The sequence below is a fragment of the Enoplosus armatus genome, chromosome 3 (assembly GCF_043641665.1).
Source record: "Enoplosus armatus isolate fEnoArm2 chromosome 3, fEnoArm2.hap1, whole genome shotgun sequence".
Lineage (NCBI taxonomy): Eukaryota > Metazoa > Chordata > Actinopteri > Centrarchiformes > Enoplosidae > Enoplosus > Enoplosus armatus.
The window spans coordinates 18,865,609-18,886,606 of NC_092182.1; the positions used below are offsets into that span (position 1 = coordinate 18,865,609).

At 38.9% G+C, this 20,998-nt stretch overlaps 1 protein-coding gene across 1 annotated transcript in view; it reads left to right on the top strand.

Moving 5' to 3' along the window:
* The first annotated feature begins 347 nt into the window (after positions 1–347).
* LOC139282406 (guanine nucleotide-binding protein G(s) subunit alpha-like) overlaps positions 348–20,998 on the top strand; it is a 30,040-nt gene continuing 9,389 nt past the window's right edge. The window contains exons 1-5 of the mRNA XM_070902102.1: positions 348–1,855; positions 3,524–3,596; positions 7,305–7,359; positions 7,864–7,983; positions 13,321–13,418. Of these exons, the coding sequence (XP_070758203.1) occupies positions 1,717–1,855; positions 3,524–3,596; positions 7,305–7,359; positions 7,864–7,983; positions 13,321–13,418 (485 nt within the window). The 5' untranslated portion in view covers positions 348–1,716. The remainder of the gene's footprint in view (positions 1,856–3,523; positions 3,597–7,304; positions 7,360–7,863; positions 7,984–13,320; positions 13,419–20,998) is intronic.

Sequence of the window (20,998 nt, forward strand, 5' to 3'; positions counted from 1 at the left end):
AGGATTGGGGTACTTCTTCCACCATTATCTGGAAGCCCATGAATGAATCCTCATCTTTCTCAGAAAAAAAGTATTTGACTTTTGTCTATATTACAAATGTTAAAAATGGTTTTCATAGAAAGCAAGCTTGATAGTCCTAACCACTATATGAGAGTATGCTGGGCATGAGGCGTCCATGAGGGCTTTATTGTGAAAGCTCCAATCGGAAGTTGAAATTCTCGTCACGAGAAGCTTGACCACCGTTCTTCGGTTCCCAGGGTTCCGTGAGAGCCGTTTGCCCCACCCCACCTCTTCAACGCTATCTATCTCAATGTACAATTCTCAGAGAAAAAAGGGGGCAAAAATAATTCAGAGCAACACTGCAAAGAAACGATTCTCATCTCCCCGACCGGTTCATCGGAGCAGACGCGGCCTGTCGGCGCTAAAAAAAATAAATGTTTCGCCGTTGGATCAGTGATTGAAAACACCGCGGTATGTTCATGTATCATGCACATGTAACCATAATCTACCATACGGATTCAAAGGGAATACAAAAAGCTGAGAGACTTGACAGCGGGCTGTACCTGCGCCAAACGGGAAAATAACGGAGGATTTCCACGAATATCACCTGGATATCGCGTTATACTCAAGGACATCCAACTGCCAAAAACCGCCTTTGCTCGCGCGGAGAAGCTTTCCGATGTGAGGAGAAATACAAATTAACGTAACAGAGAGAAAAAGGACGGAGAAGGGGCCTTTTTTTGGGTCTGGTCAAACCCTCCGAAAAAGCAAGCACCAGCATCTGTTGACGGGGAGAGGAAATCATTTTGACATCGGCTAAAAACAGGATATTATTGATAAGGTTGCTAACATCAACGACGACAACCCTCCCCAAAAAAGCGGTGTATAATGTGACGGATTTGAAAGACGGTTGTGATAGAGAAAGAAGCCCCGGTGTAGCCCGATGATTCACATGCCGTCATTTTAAGAGGAAATATTTATTTTTTAATTTTTTTTTCAACCGCCCTCTGATGTGCTTTGGTTAGGTGGGGAACGGATTGCAAACAACCCGTAAAAATAATAACCTTAAATATATATTTAAAGGGAAAAAACGATCGAGGAAAATAGGGCTTTGGTTGTGAGTGGAAATGAATTGAATGGCAGTGTGAGATATCTGCCGAAGATGGGCTCCGGAGGAGACATTTGCTAAGAAAATTAAACATATATTTAAATGTATATATACATCTAAAAAGCCAGCGTTTAGATTTAAACCACCTTTAAGGAAACTGGACCACCGACGCTCATTCATGTACATTGCAAGGCTGGAAATCTCACATACACTCTCATATCAATGTTGATGACTTCATTGCGGATTTACAGTGAAAAACACAAGAATCAAGCGTCTGAGAGGGCGGCATCGTTGCTCTGCTCCTTTTTGAGTGAACTCTTGTTGATAAATTGTCAGTAAATAGCCACAGCAATCTATACATATTGTGCCAAAGCCTGGTGGAGCCCAGCGTCTACTACCTAACAGGTTTACATCTGTTTCATCTGCATCTGGCAACATAAATGTCACCCATTTTGAGCCAGGTGTTCCTCTGTTGGGCCAGTCTAGGAATTTAGGATTGATTGATTTTTCTTCTGATCAGCACCCTCCCTCCTCCCTCCCTCCCTACACCCACCCAACCAACCACCCACCCTGCCTCCCCCTGAACCTATCACTGGGTTTTTGGGAAGATGGGCTGTCTTGGCAATAGTAAGACCGAAGACCAACGAAATGAGGAGAAGGCACAGAGGGAAGCCAACAAAAAGATAGAGAAGCAGCTCCAAAAAGACAAACAGATATACCGGGCGACTCACCGACTACTACTATTAGGTAGGTGTTGTGAGATTTATCATTAATATGTGTGTGTGTTCAGTTTAGGCCTGAAGGTCCATTTTGTGCTGAATTGTTGTACCCACAAAAACAATACATGTACATTTTCAGTAGTTTATAAAAATTTTGACGGCTATTGTTTCAGATTGTACCCATGAACAAAATGTTTTACAGCCTCCAACAGTGAAGCATCAACAAATGATGCAATGAAATGATGTCACTACATCACTGGGTTTACAGTGTCTTGACACAGGACAGTCGAAAAGCAGGCTTGTCTCCTTATTATGGAGCATGATTACAGAGCATGTGAGAGACGATGGACAGACAGACAGACTGACAGACACCATTTGTGTGAAGGCAGCATGCAGAAGCTGGGAGGCCACCAATAGGCGTTTTTGCGTCGTTGTGTCTTTTCTCCACAGAAGACGTACGGGGCGGCACACGGCAAGATGTGTAAAGTGATGTGTTTGTGTAGATCCTGGATCTGCCTTCACCTTGAGTTATTTAGGCCTATAGACTTTATGTTTGGTGCTATTTTTCAGACTCCACGCTCAACTTTTACATAATCCTCTCCACACCGGCCATATTCTCTAATCAGTTGTTAAAAAACTCTAACTAAACTACTATTTTTAATTTCATAAAGCTATTTCTGGCGTTATCATCTAGTCCATGTCACGATACAGTCTGAACCTCAAGGCCAGGGCTCGTATCCTGCTAAGCCTCTTGGAGTACGGAGAGAGCAAATTAGGATTACTATTAGGATTACTAGCTTTCCTTGAATGACTGTCCCGTTCATTCTAATCTGAAATTGATCCTTGATTTGTACACTTACACTTAGCCTCTAAATAGCAGGCCTGTAGCCTAGCTCCTTGTGTTTAGGTTAAGAGGTGTTATGGCCTGGCTTCTTTCATTTTTAGTTTGCTTGGACACATTTAGGACTTTTTCTCTTTTCCCTGTGAAACGCATTTTATTGGGCTAGAATTATGGAGACATATTCATGTATTTATCAAGTATTTATCAGGACCAAACAGATTTTGTCCATCTGTTGTGAATGACATCTCTCTTATGTTCAAAGAAAAAACACCTAGACAATATTCTGAGCTGATCTCATCCCTGGTGCTGAGAGTTCCTCCTCACATCTGTAAGAAGTAGTGGAAGAAGTACTCCAATCCTTCATTGTTGTACCAACACAACAATGTAGAAATACTCCATTACAAGTCAAAGTCCAGCATTCAACCTCCTGCCTAAGTGAAAATACATACGTATTATCAGTACTCAGTATTAAAAGCGCTTGTTCTGCAGATAAAATATTACATTATTAGATTTTAATGCCGATAGCACAATGCATGGCATTTTACTGTGGTAGCTGTTCGAGATGGAGCTAGAAAAGGTAGGTAGGTATCGAGGCAGTGCAGAGAAACAAAGCCCTGAAGTTCAAATCATTTATGGATAAAATCAAGTTTGTAGCTCCTCCACTTGGCCTGATCTTCCACCAAGACACCAAATACTTCATTGATCCAGTGTCCAATGATGAGCTTTAAACTATCATCCGCTAGTTTCAGATGGATCCCCATTCTGGATATTTGAGTTTGTGCCTTTGAAGGAGTTTTGTACAACTCTTTATGAACTCTGTCTGACTCTTTTTTTCTGTCCTCTTTCTGCTTTAAGGGGCCGGTGAATCCGGGAAAAGCACGATAGTCAAACAGATGCGAATATTGCACGTTAATGGCTTCAACGCAGAGTAAGTGTTGGGTTCCCTCATGTTTTACTCTGTTGTTAATCACACATACAGCACATTTGATCACTAAATCACTACAGACAGTTTTGGTGGTTTTATTTAAAGAATATAGATGAAATACTAATGATTAGGATTGGGCTACACTGACAAGATCAGACATGGAAATATTTGTTGACCAAATGGCTTGATCATGTGATGATGTTTTGGGGAAGACTATTGGTGCATTCCCAAGATACAAATGATAGAAATGACCTTTAGTAATACTGATGGTATGCAGGTAGAGGGATCCACTGTCCATTTCACTCAATTAGAACAGTAAAATTAGTTAGTTAGGAACTTTATTTTCAGCAATGTGGAAAATATTCAAGAAATTATTATTAATGAAGACAGACAACAGGACACAGCATCAATAAACAGCATGACTTTTAAGAGACAAATACTGTAAGAAATAAACAAAGAAACGCTAGAAGCAAAATTCAATTTGAGAAAGAGGCTAACTTCAAATGCAGCTTGTAAAACGTTATTTAAGATATATTACACTAGAGCTGAAACATTAGTCGATTAGTCAATAGACAGACAATTAATTGGCAACTACTTTGGTAATGGATTCATCATTTGAGTCATTTCAACATTCTCTGGTTTCAGCTTCTCAAATGTGAAGATTTGCTGTTTACAGTGTGTTTATATCATATTTAGTCAGTTGATATCACAGATAATTCAATGTCTTTGGGTTTTGGACTCTTCAAAACAGCAGATTAATCGATAATGGAAATAATTGTTAGTTGCAGCTCTATAACAATATTACAATAATCAAACCCTAGACAATATTTTAACTTCATCTTCATAATATCCTATCCTATCCTAACCATAATAAAAATATGGAAAATCCTATTATTGAAAATTGAAATGTACTGTATTGATTAGATAACATATACAGATTATATTTACTAAATATCTTCTATTTGCTTTGGGGTGCTTTTAGTTGTCTTGTTCATACAACAAAGCAGAATATGATTACTTTCTTGTTCTGAAATGTGTATGCAGTTTGGTCTGTGAATATACAAATTAGCTGCTATCCTCCAGAAAGACGAGAAAAGTTGCTTTTCTTTCTCTTTTTTGTAACGTGACATTGATATATAATTGCACTGGTTATTAGAAGGAAAACTTTGCATTAATTTCTACACATTAAATGATTTTAATTGGTTGAAACAGATCTGGCTAGTATACAAGCTTATACAAGTTATATATAGTATAGTATACAAGTTTATTTTTCCAGTTTCGGTTGGAATGGCAGGAAACACTCTTGTCATTGTTTAAAAATACAACTATCCAATATGGTCTAATGATGAAAATGACGTCAAATGTTTTGGGCAAGATTTTTGTAATGTTTGGAGTAAATACTTTATACAAGAAGAATCCTTTATCTGTCTCAGTTTTTCATGGAAACATTGCCCTGGGTGTTTTTAAAGCAACCCTGTCCTGTGAGCGTCCTCAAACTCAATCCCAAATTGATGCAATGGAAACAAAAGTCACATTTTTCTATTCTTAATCATCTGTTTCCTAGAAAGGGGTTGTGGGGTAGGAGCATCATCATGCTTATTTTTGGGTCACCTCGAACAGATGCTCCACACAGACCCAGACGCTCTGGTGTAACGACAAACCTACAGGCTGTCACTCGCAGGTCGCCTGTAGCTCCGGGGTTTGTTGCTCTCTTTGGGCTGGAGGGTTTCACCTTGCTGGGTTCCCCCTCTGGGTGCAGGGCAGTGCCAGTCAGTGCAAGGTGCTGGGAGGATGGGGACAGGAGGAGATGATGGGGAGTGACACAGTGATATAGGAGGGGGAATAAGGGGAGTATGACTGAGGTGAGAAGAGATTGGTATGGTAGTTAATTTCAAACTGGATGTTTTTTTTGTAGAGGTCCTGGTGTGAGGCATGTAGCCTGTCTTTCTTTGTCGTACTGGGGTCGCTCTGAGTGAAATAAAGATGTGGAGGGAAGCTCTCTGAAGGCACTCTCACAAAGTTCAAACATCTCCTTCCTTTGAAGAAATAATCAGATTGATGACGTTTCATAGCTTTTTTGTTTGGTAATCAAAAATTTGAAAGTGGCATCTCGAGTTCCCCTCAGTGTGAGAACTTTTCGTTGTTGAGTCGGTACTAATAAACATAAAAATCTCTACCCTGGAGCATCTATTATTTATTGTGAGAACAATACATCTTGTAAAAGAGGGCTGCAGCTAACGATTATTTATACGAGTATTTTCTCAATTAACCATTTGGTTCTTAAAATGTCATAAAAGAGTGAAAAAAGCCCAAGGTGAAGTCTTCAGAGACCCAAACTTATTTATCTTTCATCTCTCCATATCATAAAAAACTAAAAAAACCCAGAAGATATTAACATTTGAGGAGCTGTGAATCTTTGACATTTTTGCTTAAAAAATGGACAAACTATTACTTCAATTCTTTATCAAAATTGTCTACTAAACCTTCTAAAAGATTCCTCAACAAGTGGTTTCAGATCGATAGGTACCCTATAATAATTGATGATTTGAAAATGTTCCCGAGGAAATATAAATACCATCTTGAGGCTAAAACTTAGTTGTCTACCACAACATCCTTAGTCGGGGTTAAGTTTTGATTACAGCAGCGTGCAATGATGCGGCGACGCGTTTTTCCCCACCAAAGTCAGTTAAACGAGAGCATGTTCATTACCAAAAAATTTTCATCCATGCTTTTAACTTGAAATCCTTCTGCCCAACATGAGTATTACAGGCTTGACTCACTGGTTTTTAACGGGACCCACTGCTGCTGTAATGTCGACAAAATATACTGCACAGTGCACTCGAACGTGTTTGCTAATGCTAAGTACTGCTCTGATATACTGAGATATTTCGCCCAGGGTCATTCAGGAGAAATCACACCATGCAGGTACCTGATTGTGTAAGCAGCCCTATGGTTGTTTCATTTGGGGAATTTCATTATCAAATCTGACTTTCAATTGTCAAACTCGTCTTTTGTCAGGACATTTGAAAGAATTTAACACTGAACACTGGCAGCTCTGGTTTCTGAAAGACTTGCGTGACGTTAGACCTTTGCTTCTGGTATCAGTGAAGCCCACAGATTACATTGCACGTACCATGCTGTGTGGTGATGCTGAAATCTTATTTGTCTTTACAACGATAAATGGACAAAATATGGAGCATATCATTGTATTTGCTAATACTTCAGATTCTACCTGGATTCATGCACCTTTAAAATGTACAGTAACAGTGTGTGTTGTCCTCCACATTCCGCTGTTTTCTGTTTACTTTGTCTTTGCCAAAATTAAGACAAGTTCTGCTGTTCTCATTTGGTATCAGCAAGTACACAAAATTCAGGAGTTGCACTTGGTCAGCAAAACAAAGGTATCAGTGCATCTGGAGCAGCCATAATACTGATGTCTGATATAATTTACCTCCAGGCTGACAAAGAGGTCCTGGAGAAGTTTATGTTACACAGCAAATTCCTACCAAAAACCCCCTGCCACTGACACAGAAGAAACAAAACATTTCTTTGTTTTTTCAAGCTGTTTCTTTTACATTTTAGATAAAAATGTATTTCCACTACTTTCCTAGTTCCCCATGGAGCCGTATTTTGGAAATAATCAAGTTTTATGCTTTTGTGTAAAAGAAATAAAAATAAAAAATAACATGAAGCCTTCTTTGTTCTTCACAGGGAGAAAAAACAGAAAATTCATGATATTAAAAACAACATTAAAGAAGCTATAGAGGTAAGAAATTGATCTTTTGACCCATTTTGAATGATGTCTGTGATTTCTGAACAGCTTGTCACTTTTCCTACTGTATTCGGAGCAATGCTGAGAGATTTGCTCATTTTAAGGGCTTGACAAGACAAAAGGCACAATACAGTCTCTTATTGCCTCTGAAAGTTTGTGTTAACGTTTGTGTGTAATAGTGTCAAAATGAATTAATTATCTATGAAATATCTGAGCGTAAAATCTGAGTCATGATAAATTATTACTGATGTTGTTAGGCAATAAAAGAACTTTGCTTAACAACTGACAACAATTTTCTGAGTGCTTTTAAAATATTGAGTAATGAACTTCAGGTAACTCTTTTCCTTTAAAATCAATATGTAGCACATTGAAATGAAGCTCCCTTTGTCATGTAGCTGTAAAGGAGTTTTAAGATGATGTAAACTAAGAAAGGGTTGAATCTAACCCTGTTGTACTGTACGTGTAGATAAGTTTTCTTCTTCTGTTCTCTCCATCCAGACGGTTGTGGCTGCCATGACTACGCTCACACCGCCATGCCAGTTAGCCTGTTCTGCAAACCAATGCCGAATTGAATATGTCCTGCACCAAGTAAACCAGAAGGATTTTGATTTTCCTTCGGTAAGTTGAACACTTCCTGCTTGGGATCTATTGACTCTCTGACTTCTGCACTTGTTTGTTTCCTCCTTTCAACTGGAAGTCCCAGTTACCTCCTCCTATATAATGTTGATCAGATATATAACCGATATAACCTCCTAACGTAATCTGGAGGTCAATGAAAGTTGTTGTATCATGAAAGTATTGCATTGTGTTACCAGAGGCAGTTCATAATAAATTGTCCAACATTACATTTGGTCCTGAAATGTATGCACAATTATTAAAATATATATATATTAATTAAAATATTATTAATAAAATAATAAGAGTTGAAACAATAATTTTATTAGTTTAATAGTCGATAGAAAGCTATTCCTCAACAATTTGGCTAATCGAATCATTATTTAAGTAATATTTCTGAAGCAAAACTCTCTGGCTCCAGCTTCTTAAATGTGAACATTTGCTGTCTTCTTTGATATTAAACTGAACTGGGAAATTGTGATACGCATTTTTCACAATCAACCATACCATTAATCATGAAAATAATTAAATTTAATTGCTATTTTTTAAAATCAAGACTTTAAACAGTTTCAAATCTTAATCACAGCCTGGTACTATTTTCCGTACAAGATATCAAACTCATATTTTTATACATGTAGTGTTTTATAAATTAAAAAAAAGGGTAGAATTGGTCTAAAAGTCTTATCATAACTTCTATTAAATGTTGTAAAATATCTGACCCAGCCTGCTGGTGCCCTGGCTAGATGTGCTATAGGTGAGTAAGGTGTCTCATACGGCAGCCCTGTGTTTGTGCAGTGATTCAGTAATTAGCAGGTGTGCTTCCGCTTGGGAGGCTGTCAATTGAATGAGCCTCTCACCTGAGAGATCCACACCACCTATTAACACTGATTGTCTGTAATAACCCTAAATGTGTCTAGAGGGACCTGTCCTCCAGAAACACAGAGACCCTGAGGGATTCCCCCCTGAGCTGCAGTCTGCTCCCAACGGCCTGTCAGAGACTCGCTGCATGTTCCACTGCAGGACCAGATATCTATTTATTTACAGCCATCTTCTTAATCAGTTTTTAGATTACAGATTAGTTTATCCTGGTTGCTAGTCTGATAGCGTGTGGCGTTCATCCTACTTTACATTGCAGGGACTAGGGGCTGTAATCTAGAGCTACAGAATCTGGTTTCTTCTATTTGCACACATGTTGTTTCAGCTTTGGATTCTGACGTAGTCTTTGAACGTCATGGAGTCTCTCTGTACAGGACATTTCTGTCAAAAGGTAAAACGTGTGTGACTCACTACCCAAGGAGGTCCAGTATACTTAAGTGAGTAGAGGCCATAAAAGTCAGGGTTTCGTTCTCTTTGAGTATGCTCATGCAACGAAAATGAAGCTGTACTCCTGAACGACACTTGTTCCCTTAATGTGTCATTCAACTAAAGAGTCCCTCGGTCACTTGTCAAAAATGGTAATAAAACTGAGCACTGTTGCAGTGAAAAATTAGTACTTTCAAAGCACTGTCCTATGTTCATGTAACGCTAGCCATAAAAATAACTGTTGCTTTCATGATGAAACCTTTCGATTAAGCTGAAACGATTAGTCGAATAATTGATTAGTTGATCAACAGCAAAAATGATCTGTGACAATTCTGATAATCGATTAATCATTAGTAATTTTCAAGCAAAAATGCTAAAAGCTCCGTTGTCCCAGCTTCTTAAATGTGGGGTTTCTCTGTTTTAAATCATTGTAAATGGAAACTTTTGAAATAATAAGCAGATAATGAAAATGATCATTAGCTGCAGCTCTATTAAAAATAAAGAATAAATAAAATGTCTTTTTCGATATATTAATAATATGTCATTTGATTTATTTTGAATCAAACTGATTTATTTATTTATTTTAGTTGATATCAAAGGATTTTCAAAGATGCATTGTTTGATTTTCCGGGACATTTATGTAAAATCATGCAAAGTACACTTTTTTGACAAGTACAGAATTTTTGATTTGGTAAGACGATCCAAAAGAAGTGTGTTTAAATGTTTTACAAATTTAAAGAGTGATATGTAGCTTTAATCAGTCAGTGGAACAAACATTTAGAGAATAGATGTGATGTTGTCAAATTGGAAAAAATGATAAATGTAACTTTAAAGCTACAAAATTAGAAAGTAAACACAAAACATATTATTCAATTCATTGTTTTCTGATATGGGAAAGGTTACGTATAGAGGACGGCGAACACTGTGACTTCCTGTTTTTTTCCAGCACGATAGCGTCTGTGTTCAAACCGGTCGTTTCCACAGTGGAGATTTGTACACAGCAGCTGAGTTTCCAGTGAAGAGTGTGTGTATTTGTGTGTAAGCAAAAGGAAGTCTCCTGATATTGTCTCTGTTACTTCATGGCAAATTTATTATGCGGGCCTGTCTCAAGCTGACCCTTCCCTTGGGCCTTTAGTCAGTCACTAGACTTCCGCTGAAGACCTGCAGGGTCTCGATGGAGGGAAAGAGCAGCACTTTGAACTGATACTGAGTTTGGGTCTTATTCATGTGGGATTTGGAGAGTTAGAGCATAAACATGGTGTTAATGCTGTGGGAGTCATCGAAGCACCACTGTTATTTTAAGTACTGATTTCACCACAATGACAGCTGGTTACCTAAAGCAACGTTTAATGAAGCATCAGTTCACAGAAGCACAAAGTTTGGATTTTTTTTTACCGGTTCTGCCTGTTGAAGTGAATAGGTGGTTGTTCAGGAAAGAGAATGTAGTAGAAAACTATCTGATCAGCCTCTCTTCCAACTCCTCCACCGCCTCCTCAGCCCGCTCCCCCTCGCCTGCCCTGAGGGCCTACTGGAAACCAGTTGGACTGGTTAACTCTGCCTTTAGCAGAGGAGGAAGAGAGACAGAGAAAATAAGCACAAGGCCAGGATTGAATCTCCACAGTCTTGTCTTGATTTCCTTTCGAGCTGCATTTCTAATCAATAATCCTTGTTTGAGTTTGTTATTATTCACAAAAAATATTGTTTCTCCTAAAATATTAGAGTTTACTGGTTATTTACTTAGGCTTTTTCCTTACAGACCGATAGCTGCCATGCCCACCTGTCCTGAGCCTCCTTGCTCCCAGCGTTGTGCAGTACAGTGACACAGCAATTCTATTTACTGTAAATAGCTCAAAATAACAAATTTGCCTTACAGGGCTTACAACATACAACACCCGCTGTTAGTAAAAATTTGGAGAAACTCAAAACAACAAAAGCAAAAAAAGAACAAGAGCAAAATCCTTCAACAGGAAAAAAAGGGATAAACCTCACTAAGAGCAACAAAGGAGGAACAGACATGAACTAGATGTTGTATAAACAATGAGACTCTCTGAACCCTCTTCATACTGTAGCATAGTTTTTAGACTTTTGAACGTTGCTTTCAGTTGATTGTAGTGCATGGGATGCAGAAAATCTATAAATGCATTTCCGAGGTCTGAAAGGGTTGAAAACATTGAGATTTTCCCCCAAAACTTTTGAAATCTCTGAGAAAATGTTACAATACTTTAACTTAATATGTCAAGCCCAATGTACAAAAGAAGTGATATCATACCATTGGTATGTCACTTGGTAGATTATTCAGAATACCTTTTCCTCAACCTAATTCTATAAATACAATTGAACTGTACTGTCTGTTTTCACACAGGATCTCAAAGTAGGTCTATACTCAGGTCACAGTCATTCCTATTCTTAAACTCTTCACAGAGCTGCACAACCACTGCATGAAATAGCTTTTTTTTCTTCTTCTGTCAAACTCTCCGAATTTTATATGTAGCCATGAATAAACTTTATGATGGAAAGAACATCTTCTTAAATTGAAGAGGTTACAAAGAGAAACCGATGGAAAAGCCTGAAGTTGACCTTGTTGACCTCTTCTCATGAAAATGTTACTGTTACTGGGTGCTGAATCTGATAGCTGAATGATTTCTTCTTCCAATAAGATGAAAAAGAAAATCTATGGTTACACGCTAGTGTTATAAGAAAAGATAAAAAAGACACACACATCTCAGTGCCCAATAGGATGGGTGCTGCTTCAAAAAGATATCAAGCAAAGTTGAAAAACATAGATCCGCACACCAAGTAGCTCCCGTTTTATTTATATATATTTAGAAATATCTGTCAGTAACATTCACTCAGCGGTCACTGCAAAACCTGCTTACTCTCAGTTAAATGAAGTATTTCCAAGGGTAAACACTATAACTCCATGGCTCATAATGGCTTATTTGTGCTTGACTGCATTGTATGTGACCAACTAAAGATCGTAGCGAAGAGATAGGCCCCTGTGTAGTAACAGCCAAGCCTTGTGTCAGTACAAAGCTCTCCATTTCTTCACAAACTCAGTGAACTGCTCTGTTTCCTGCCTCTGTCAGGGCCCGCTCATCTGCTGCTCCTCTCCGAGCCGGCCTTAAACTACAAACTAAGCCAGGGAGTATCACTGCCTCCCTCCATCTGTCCTTACACACTTTCACCCATCGAGACTCAGAGGAGAACATTTCCTTCCACCAATGTGTGAAGTCGATCATTTGTTGTTGTTGTTCAGTACAGTTTATGTCTGATAAACAACATTTTAATGCTGTTTCTTTTTTCTTTTCTCCTTTTGTCTTTTGGGGCTGCAACTAATGATTATTTTCCTTATTAATCTGCTGTTTTCTCGATTAATCGCTTTGTCTATAAAATGTCAGAAAATTGATATTCACTTTATTTTCCTGCAAGACAAATAAAAGCATCAAATCCACACATTTGAGAAGCTGGAACCAGAAAATGTCTGAAATGATTATTCAATTATCAAAATAGTTGTGGATAAATGTTTCTGATCGACCAATCAATTAAACCCACTGGATTAAACCCACTCCTCCTCTTAGCAAGCGAGTAGCTTGCTCATTAGCAAACGTTGTGTAAATAAGCAACCTGCACTTTCTCCAACAATTCACGTGACATTGTTCCAAAAAGAATAAAGAATAAACTTAAATTTTCTTAACTTTCGACCCCTCAATTTTCCAGCACTGCTGGTCAGTCCTGCGTCGCCTTGAATCCTACAAAGTTCGTGTCCCATAGAAAATGAATGTGGACGAATTTCGCATTGTGTTCAGTGGGTCTTCACTGTAACAGCTCTACTTCTCTTGTCTCAAAGAAATATACAAGATAAATAGTGAGAATTACATTGTTTTTAGGATGTCAAAAGATTCTTGTTTTACTCGCACATATGCTTTTCCTTTAGCTTTATTTTAATAGCATATCTTCAGGCATCCTAAAACGAGAGCCTGACTTGCAGTTATTTCTAGTTGTGTTATGTCGTTAATCCAGACCTCTCTCTCTTTCCAGGAGTTTTATGACCATGCAAAGATCCTCTGGCAGGATGAGGGTGTCCGGGCCTGCTGGGAAAGGTCCAATGAATATCAACTCATCGACTGCGCACAGTAGTAAGAGTCTTTTTTTATTCTCTTTCCTTTTTGTTCACCTCCATACATACAGTTTCAAATAAACATACATATATGTCTAAGGGCTCTCAGAAGTGCTGGCAGACACAAAGACATGTTTCCCCTTTCTTTCTGTGACTCTTTAGTTCACTCATATATAGTCACAACAAGCCATCCAACTGCCAACTTGAACACTCTGGGGTGTCTTGCCACGTGGTTAATGTGAGTGAAAGGTGTCGAGGTTCATGATGTGACAATGAAGGCTTCGCTACCTAAATTGACGTTGTGTTTGTTCCAACTAGTGCATATTGATAATTGGTAGATAGGAAGTTCTTGTGAATTGACCTCATCAGTATCTGTTATTGTGAGCACGCTGGTGTAAGCATTTAGCTAAAAGCACCACTGTGCCCAAGAACAGCATCACAGAGCCGCTAGCATGACTGTAGACTCATATGTAGAGCCATATCAGGGTTTGGCTAACAGGTGATACTTGATAGTAGGATCAGTTCATTGTTGGTGTTGGTTTTGGTGTTTTCATGGAATTTATTGAAGAAAAATATAGATTATCACCAGATTTATCTTTTTGTTTTGCAGATTGTCCTACTATGTTTTGAGCAGTTGCACTATTATGTGTTGGCAAACAACAAGACTTTTCTATTAAGTTGCAGTCTTGCCAAACAACTAAGACACTGACCTGAGGCCTGTACTATGAAGCAAGTTCAACTTACCCAGGATATCTTTTTGTTATCTGACTTCACTAAGCCTAACAACCACAATCTCGCTAAGCGGTCACACAACGGTGGTTATCAACTCGGTAAGTCAACCAAGGATTTCCCAATCTAGCCTCGAGCGCGTTCACATGAAAGGGGAGGGATTTGCAGCAGCTGACCAATGGCAAACATGGACAAGTCTACTGGAAGCAGAGTGGCATATTTTACAAATGAAGAGCAAAACTATAATATTAGACAAATATGAAGAAGTTAAACACATCATCCAAGTAACACAGCTGCAGCTGCCAAACAGTTTTTATTCAGTCTTATTCTTTCAGCCGCCACCCTGGTGTTTCAAACGGACTTGAGATAAAACATAAATATGAAAACATAATTCAAAGCAGTGAGTAGGCTTACTTTCATATCTACAACAAGTACAACAAGTACAAGGCTTTAGTGCTTCAATCAGTCTCTGCTGTAGGATGATATCGGTGTACAAAAGCACAATGAAATGCACACATAAGTCATTCCCTCCGACCAGAATCTATACCTCTCATATAAAACACCGTCAGGTAAAGCCAAAGGGCTTTGCCGTTCTCTGAACACTCTGCCCTCTCTCAGAGACCCTCTCACAATCCGTGCCCTGAGCTCCACGGGATCTTCAATGATTGGTGATGCCGTTTTTCAAGATAATTGATTGGTCAGTAGGCGGTGCTTTTATACGAGTTGATCTGCAAACCTAACCTGCTCCAGAGCATAAGTTACCATGGTGAGTTACCCCGGTAAGAAGTGAACCACTGTCGTAACCCTGAAAACCCAGGGTTAACCCTGAAGTTACTTCACTAACCTCAAATCTTGCTTCGTAGTACAGGCCTCTGGTGGTTTGTGTGTGTGTGTATGTGTGTCCATGGTTGGTGACAGCGACCGAGATTGTGTCCTCGCCCCGCTGACTCTTTAATGTTTTCGTTTCTGATGTTTTGTAAATCGAAGTTATTTTTCCCCAAAAAATATTCAGCTTTCCGAACCTCCCTCGGCCTGGCTCTCCCCCCTCTGTTCCAAACTCTTTCTTTCTTTTCTGTTTTTTCTTTTTTTTCCACCTTTTGATCTCAGTCAGGCCAGCCTCTGTTACAAGGCATGCAGTGGTCACATGAAGCCAGAGTTCTTGAGGGGTGGAGGCTCGCCGACTCTGTCACATGTGTACGCATGCGTGCGTGTTACAGTATGTGCTGGTGCATTGACATGCCTGTGTGAGGTAGTTGGTGTTTTGTATATGTAACTCAGTACTTAGATCCCTTTAGTAAAAGTCCTGTGTTCAGACTACTACTGAAGCGAAAGTACATAAATATTAACTTCAAAATGTACTTAAAGTATCAAAAGTAAAAGTACTTATTCTGCAGAAAAGTGGCCCTGTGACTGTAAGTAACATTACACTGTTGTAGCGAAGTGGAGCTAGTTTTAACTACTTTATGTGAAGTTAGGAAGTTTAGTCCAGTTGTTCCCAACCAAGGGGTCAGGCCCCCCCAAAGGGTCACTAGATAAATCTGGACTGTCGTGAGATGATTCTTTTCGGACTTTCCTCTAGTATGAAATATTAGAGAGTTTTACTTCTTTGAGACCCGAACAATAATTTAAATGAAACCATCTGAGACGTTGAGAGTGAAAATCACTCTTTGGTGGACCTGCCAACAACAAGATAGACATCTGAAAGTACACACTAGTTTTTTGTAAGATGTCACAAGCCAAAAAGATTGGGAACCATCATCTTTAAGAATATATTGCACTTTATATGCTTATCCTATATTTTCTAACGTAACTTAATCTGAAAACTTAACTAGTAACTACAGCTGTCAAATAAATGTAGTGGAATAAAAAGTAGAATATTTCCCTCTGAAAATGTTGTGGAGAAATACTCCCGTAAAGTACCTCAAATTGTATTCAAGTACAGCACTTGAGTACATGTACTTAGTGACTTTACTGTCTTTGTGTGTCCTTGTCTCTTAAACTGTGTGCACGGCCACAGGTGTTTTGTTTCTCTTGTGTTTGGCGCTGTATGTTTTTTTTTTTGTGTGTCAGCAGAGGCTCTGTAAGATGATCATGACAAACCTTCCTTGTAAGAAATGTGATTGTGGACGGGGAGAGTTACAAGCTAACAGGGAGACCGAACGATTGAAAAAGAGAAAGGATTGAAGAGACAGATTGAAATAGAGAAAGAGAGGGCTTCCCTGCATTGCGGGATCTCTCCTCTCCTCTCTCCTCTCCTCTCCTCTCCTCTCTCCCACACCCAGCAGCCCCAGTGTTATGGATCAGATGCTGGGCTGGGTGGCCAGACCGGAAGTGCTCCCCTCCCCCCTCTGTGTGCTTATGTAAACGGAGAAGCAGAGAAAGAGAGAGGGGAGAGCTATTTTTAACCCAGGCAGGCTGCAGAAGGAGAAAGAATGAGCGAGTGTGTTAGGAGAGAGACAACTTCAGCATTATTGATGAAGGTTGTTAGCATTAAATGAAAATGTCAACCCTGGATCAGTGCGGGAAAAGTCAGGGCCATGCCACACACCCCCTCGTCTCCCTTTTAAAAAAACAAACATATTATATCATACGATTCATGCCATGATAAAAATAGAAAAAGGGAAGAAGAAGTTGACGGGGTGGTAATGCTTTGTTGTCTCTGTCTGACGAGAAGGAAATCACTGAAGCTTTCCTGACTGTGTTTTTGCTCCGTCATGCTCCTCTATGATGTGTTGTTGTTGTTGTTGTTGTTTTTTTTTATTTTCTTTAATTTTTTATTAACACTTCCTGACTCCTTATATGGTCACACACTTTGTTTGCAAGAAAGCCCAAACAGCTGACTGTGACCCCTGAGGCCTGGTTGTCAGGTTTCTGTAGTTTCATCCATACAGATCATAGAGGTATAAACTCCGGCCTGAAATATTAGGGCACTTTGCCCTGATTGTAAATCACTTCTGAGATCCTGACAAGACATGGTTTCTTTTCAAGGACTCATCCATAATTCGCCACTCACACATTATTAGTTTTATTAGTTTTGCTATGGTGATATTTGATCCCTAATTATTTTTCATTCAGTGATTCAATATATGTGATTTTATGTAATTGTTATCAATTGTTAACTTTGTAGATATGCAATTGAATACAATATATTATCGTCCTAAATATATATTGTATTATATTATATGCTGAAGCAATTCATTGATGAATCGATTAGTCAACCGAAAAATTATCTGTCAGCTATTTTGTTGTTTGATTCGTTGATTCGTTTTATATGTTTGATAGTGATTTTATCTAACAAAATTCCAAAACAGTCCTTAGTCCAAGCTTCCTGGACTCTTGTTGTTACTGTGAGGTTGCCAGGCAACCAGCAGAGACTAGTCCGGCACATAACCTTCCGTAAAAACCACAGCATGTTGTTTTTAGACTTTGGTTTTTGTAAAAATTAAACAAATTAGATATAATTTGTGAATTAGTGAGCTTTAGCTGGTAGGCAGACTTTGTTACCTTTGGACAGAGCTGTTTCCCCCTGTTTTCCGTCTTTATGCTAAGCTAAGCTAACCAGATACTGATTGTAGTTTCATATTTACCATACATACATGAGAGTGGCATTGATCTTCTTATCTACCTCTCTACAAGAAAGCTAACAAATATTTCCCAAAATGCTAAACTATTCCTCTTTAAATGAAACAAGGAGACACGTATCATGGCATAAACAAAGAAAATAAATGCAAACACATGGCCCAGAGGAACTTGTGAAAAACACAGCCAATCATGAGACATTGCTGACCAGTTGCAGACAATTATGTATTTGGAGACTGAATGAAAGGAGCCTGTTCACAGTGCTGTGATAGAAGCAAATGCAACGTGTCCGTTTTGCCTTCTGAACTGTCTACCTGTGGTTATGTTTTTGAAAACATATATTTGTTTATTATGCAAAGCATATAAATGACATTTAAGGCGCCAGAGCAGTTGAGCTCAACATGAGTTGGTAGCTTTACTAGCATGTTAAATGGCTTTGTAGCAGATGTGGATGACACAAAAACTAACTTTTGACACAGCCAGATATTTCCCTCAGAAGTTGGTGGAGACCAAAAACAGAGCTAAGAGGAGAATGAATATTGGAAAGAAACAAGATTCCAAATGAATTCTAATGTTGATCCGTCTCTGCTGTATATGTAAATAAACTTAATTATATGTCAGTGTTGTGTTCACAGCCTGTGTCCGCTGCCCCCAAGATGCCAGGAAATTAGGAAGTGCTCAAACATTTAGTCGCTTGATAGATTTGAGCTGAGGGATATGGAAAAATCCTCTATCATGGTATATGTAATTTTATATCATACGATAATATCAATATCTGGTATAGTTTCTTGAAAATCTATTGAGTGAGCTGTAAACTGTAAAACAACCAGAGAATGTTTGTTTTTGACTAATCCAACAAGTACTGTGCCTAACAAATCAAGTACCATGATGCCAAAATCACATAAAAATTCAATATTAGTTGTCAGTTTTTTTGGGTACATTAACTCTTCCTTACAAACCCAACATTGGGAAACAAGCTGTGGTAACCTGCAGAATTTTCTTGATTGTACTTTTTAGGCCTTAAACCAGGTTTTTAGACAGAAACAACACGAAGCTGAGAGGAGGAACGTGGCTGAACATCCCCATACGTTCAGTATCTGTGTCTGTTTGTGTTATGTGTCTTCTGGCTGTGATACCAGCCGAGCGTTACAACCGTGTTTATTATCTGACGATTCCCTGAAATCTTGTCCCGGCGATAATGTGCCGTCATGTGCCGGAGCCCCCCTGATTTGCTTCTCTTCATTCTCCCTGAGCCTCTTCTTTCTCTTCTCCCCTCTCTCCTTCCTCCTCCCTCTTCCTCCCCCTCTCTCTGTGATGTGTAGTGGTGTTTCTGCAGGGACAGAAAATGGCTGGGATTGAGTCTCTGACTCATCGCGAGGAGAGAGGGAGTGTGTGTGTGTGTGTGTGTGGGGGGGGGGGGGGGGGGGGATGAGAAAAGACAAACTGATTTTTTTTTTGGGGGGGGGGGGGGGGGGGTAGTGTCAGTACTTAGCATGGTGTGATCCTGAATATGCAGGTGTTATGTATGCAGCAGATGTTGAACGTGCTCTTGCTGTGCTGATGTGTAGCATGAGTCAGGTACATTTGAAAGTGTTTGAGGCTCATTGGGAGAAGCTGCTGCAATCTCACTGTATTGTGATTTTCTGAATGCTGTGTGTATTCAGTGATTGTGCCGCTCCCAATGTTCAGCTGCTATTTAACAGGCCAGTGTTCCCAGTACCGGGTTTACTCTTTCCTTTCTTTCTTTCTTTCTTTCTTTTCTCTTTATTTACTATTTGCCTATTTTTCTTTCATTCTTTCTTACCTTTATTTCATACCTTCTTACCTTGATATTCTGTTGTTAATTAAGTTCTTCATCGGTGTGTTTTTCTTTCTTTCTTTTGATGTTATGTTCTTTCCATTTTTTTGACTTTCTCTCATTTTTTCTTTCTTTTCTTTCTTTCGTTCTGAATTTTCTCTTAGTCTTGCATTCTTTCATTAATTCTTTACTTTATTAATCTGTTCTTGTATTTTCTTTCTTTTCTGTTTGGTGCTGTGTTCTTTCTTTCTTTCTCTTTCATTATGTTTGTCTTTATTTGACTTTTCTTTGATTTTGACTTTGTTCATATTTTCATATTTAGTTTTTTCCTTTTTTCTTTTCCTCTTGTGTTCTTTTGTTAATTCTTAACTTCTTTAATTTGTCCTTTCGTTCTTTGTTCTTTTTTATATCTTTCTTTCTTGCACTTCTTCCTCCGCTCGCTCTCTAACCCACTCCATTCCCTGCATTTCTCTCTCTGTATCTCCTTGTTGCTCGCTCTGTTTCTCTCCCCCTCTTCCATCATTCTTTCTTCCTTTTTCTTTTATATCTGTCGCTGTTTTTTTTCTTTTTCTTCTCTCTCTCCCTGTCTGTCTCTCCCTCTTTCTGGCCCCACTCCAGTCGTACAAGATTTGGAGCCGATTGTCTATTTATAGCGCCTGTGGTTCTGTCGCCATGACAACCAAGCTGGAGGCCAGGGCGCCAGGGAGCTATTTTTGGAGCAGCGCTGTAATGTCAGACACAGCCTTCTCTCTCTTTTCTTTCCTCCTCTTTCTCTCTCCCTCTCTTACTGGATGTGGTGTGTGTGCGTGTTTGATTAAGGATCGCCCGGTGAAGCCTTTTGGTTCGGTCAGCTCGCAGTGTAAAGTGTTAACGTAGAAAGAAGCAGTAAGCCCCTCGAACCGTTACGCTCGGCGGGCCGTGCACGATCTTTTCCCCCCTTGAGGAAGCGCCAAGACCATTTTCTGACTTGACTAGTTGTTTTCGGAGGCTCGTGAATCTCCAGTTTGCTCTTGTGCAGAGATTGATTTAAGTTTCCTGAAATTACAAATTCCGAGTTTGCTTTCAGTTTTGCTCGGTTTGCTTTGAATTTCCAAGTTGTGCAATTTAGCTTGAATACTTCATGCTAATGGTGAAATTTAATAGTGAACAGTGAACTTCTTGCTGAGGAAGATTGAGTTTCATAATATGTTCTTCTGTGTTTTGTACTTGTACGTTTTGTTACTTAGACTCTTAAGTGCATGGGCTAAATGAAATAAATATATTATGTGTCCACATTTTAACTCCCCATCAAGTATCCATATTAAATTAATTATTAGTAACATCAATAGTAAATTATTTTAATTTAATAGTGACTCATCACAGATATATCCAAGGAGATTCTAAGTTTTCTGTTTCTATTTTTTCACCTTCCTACCTGTTGCTAAATTTTATTTGTGTAACGTGAACAATTGCACTTTTTCATCTGAGCTTTTTAGCCAATTTTACTGTGTTCT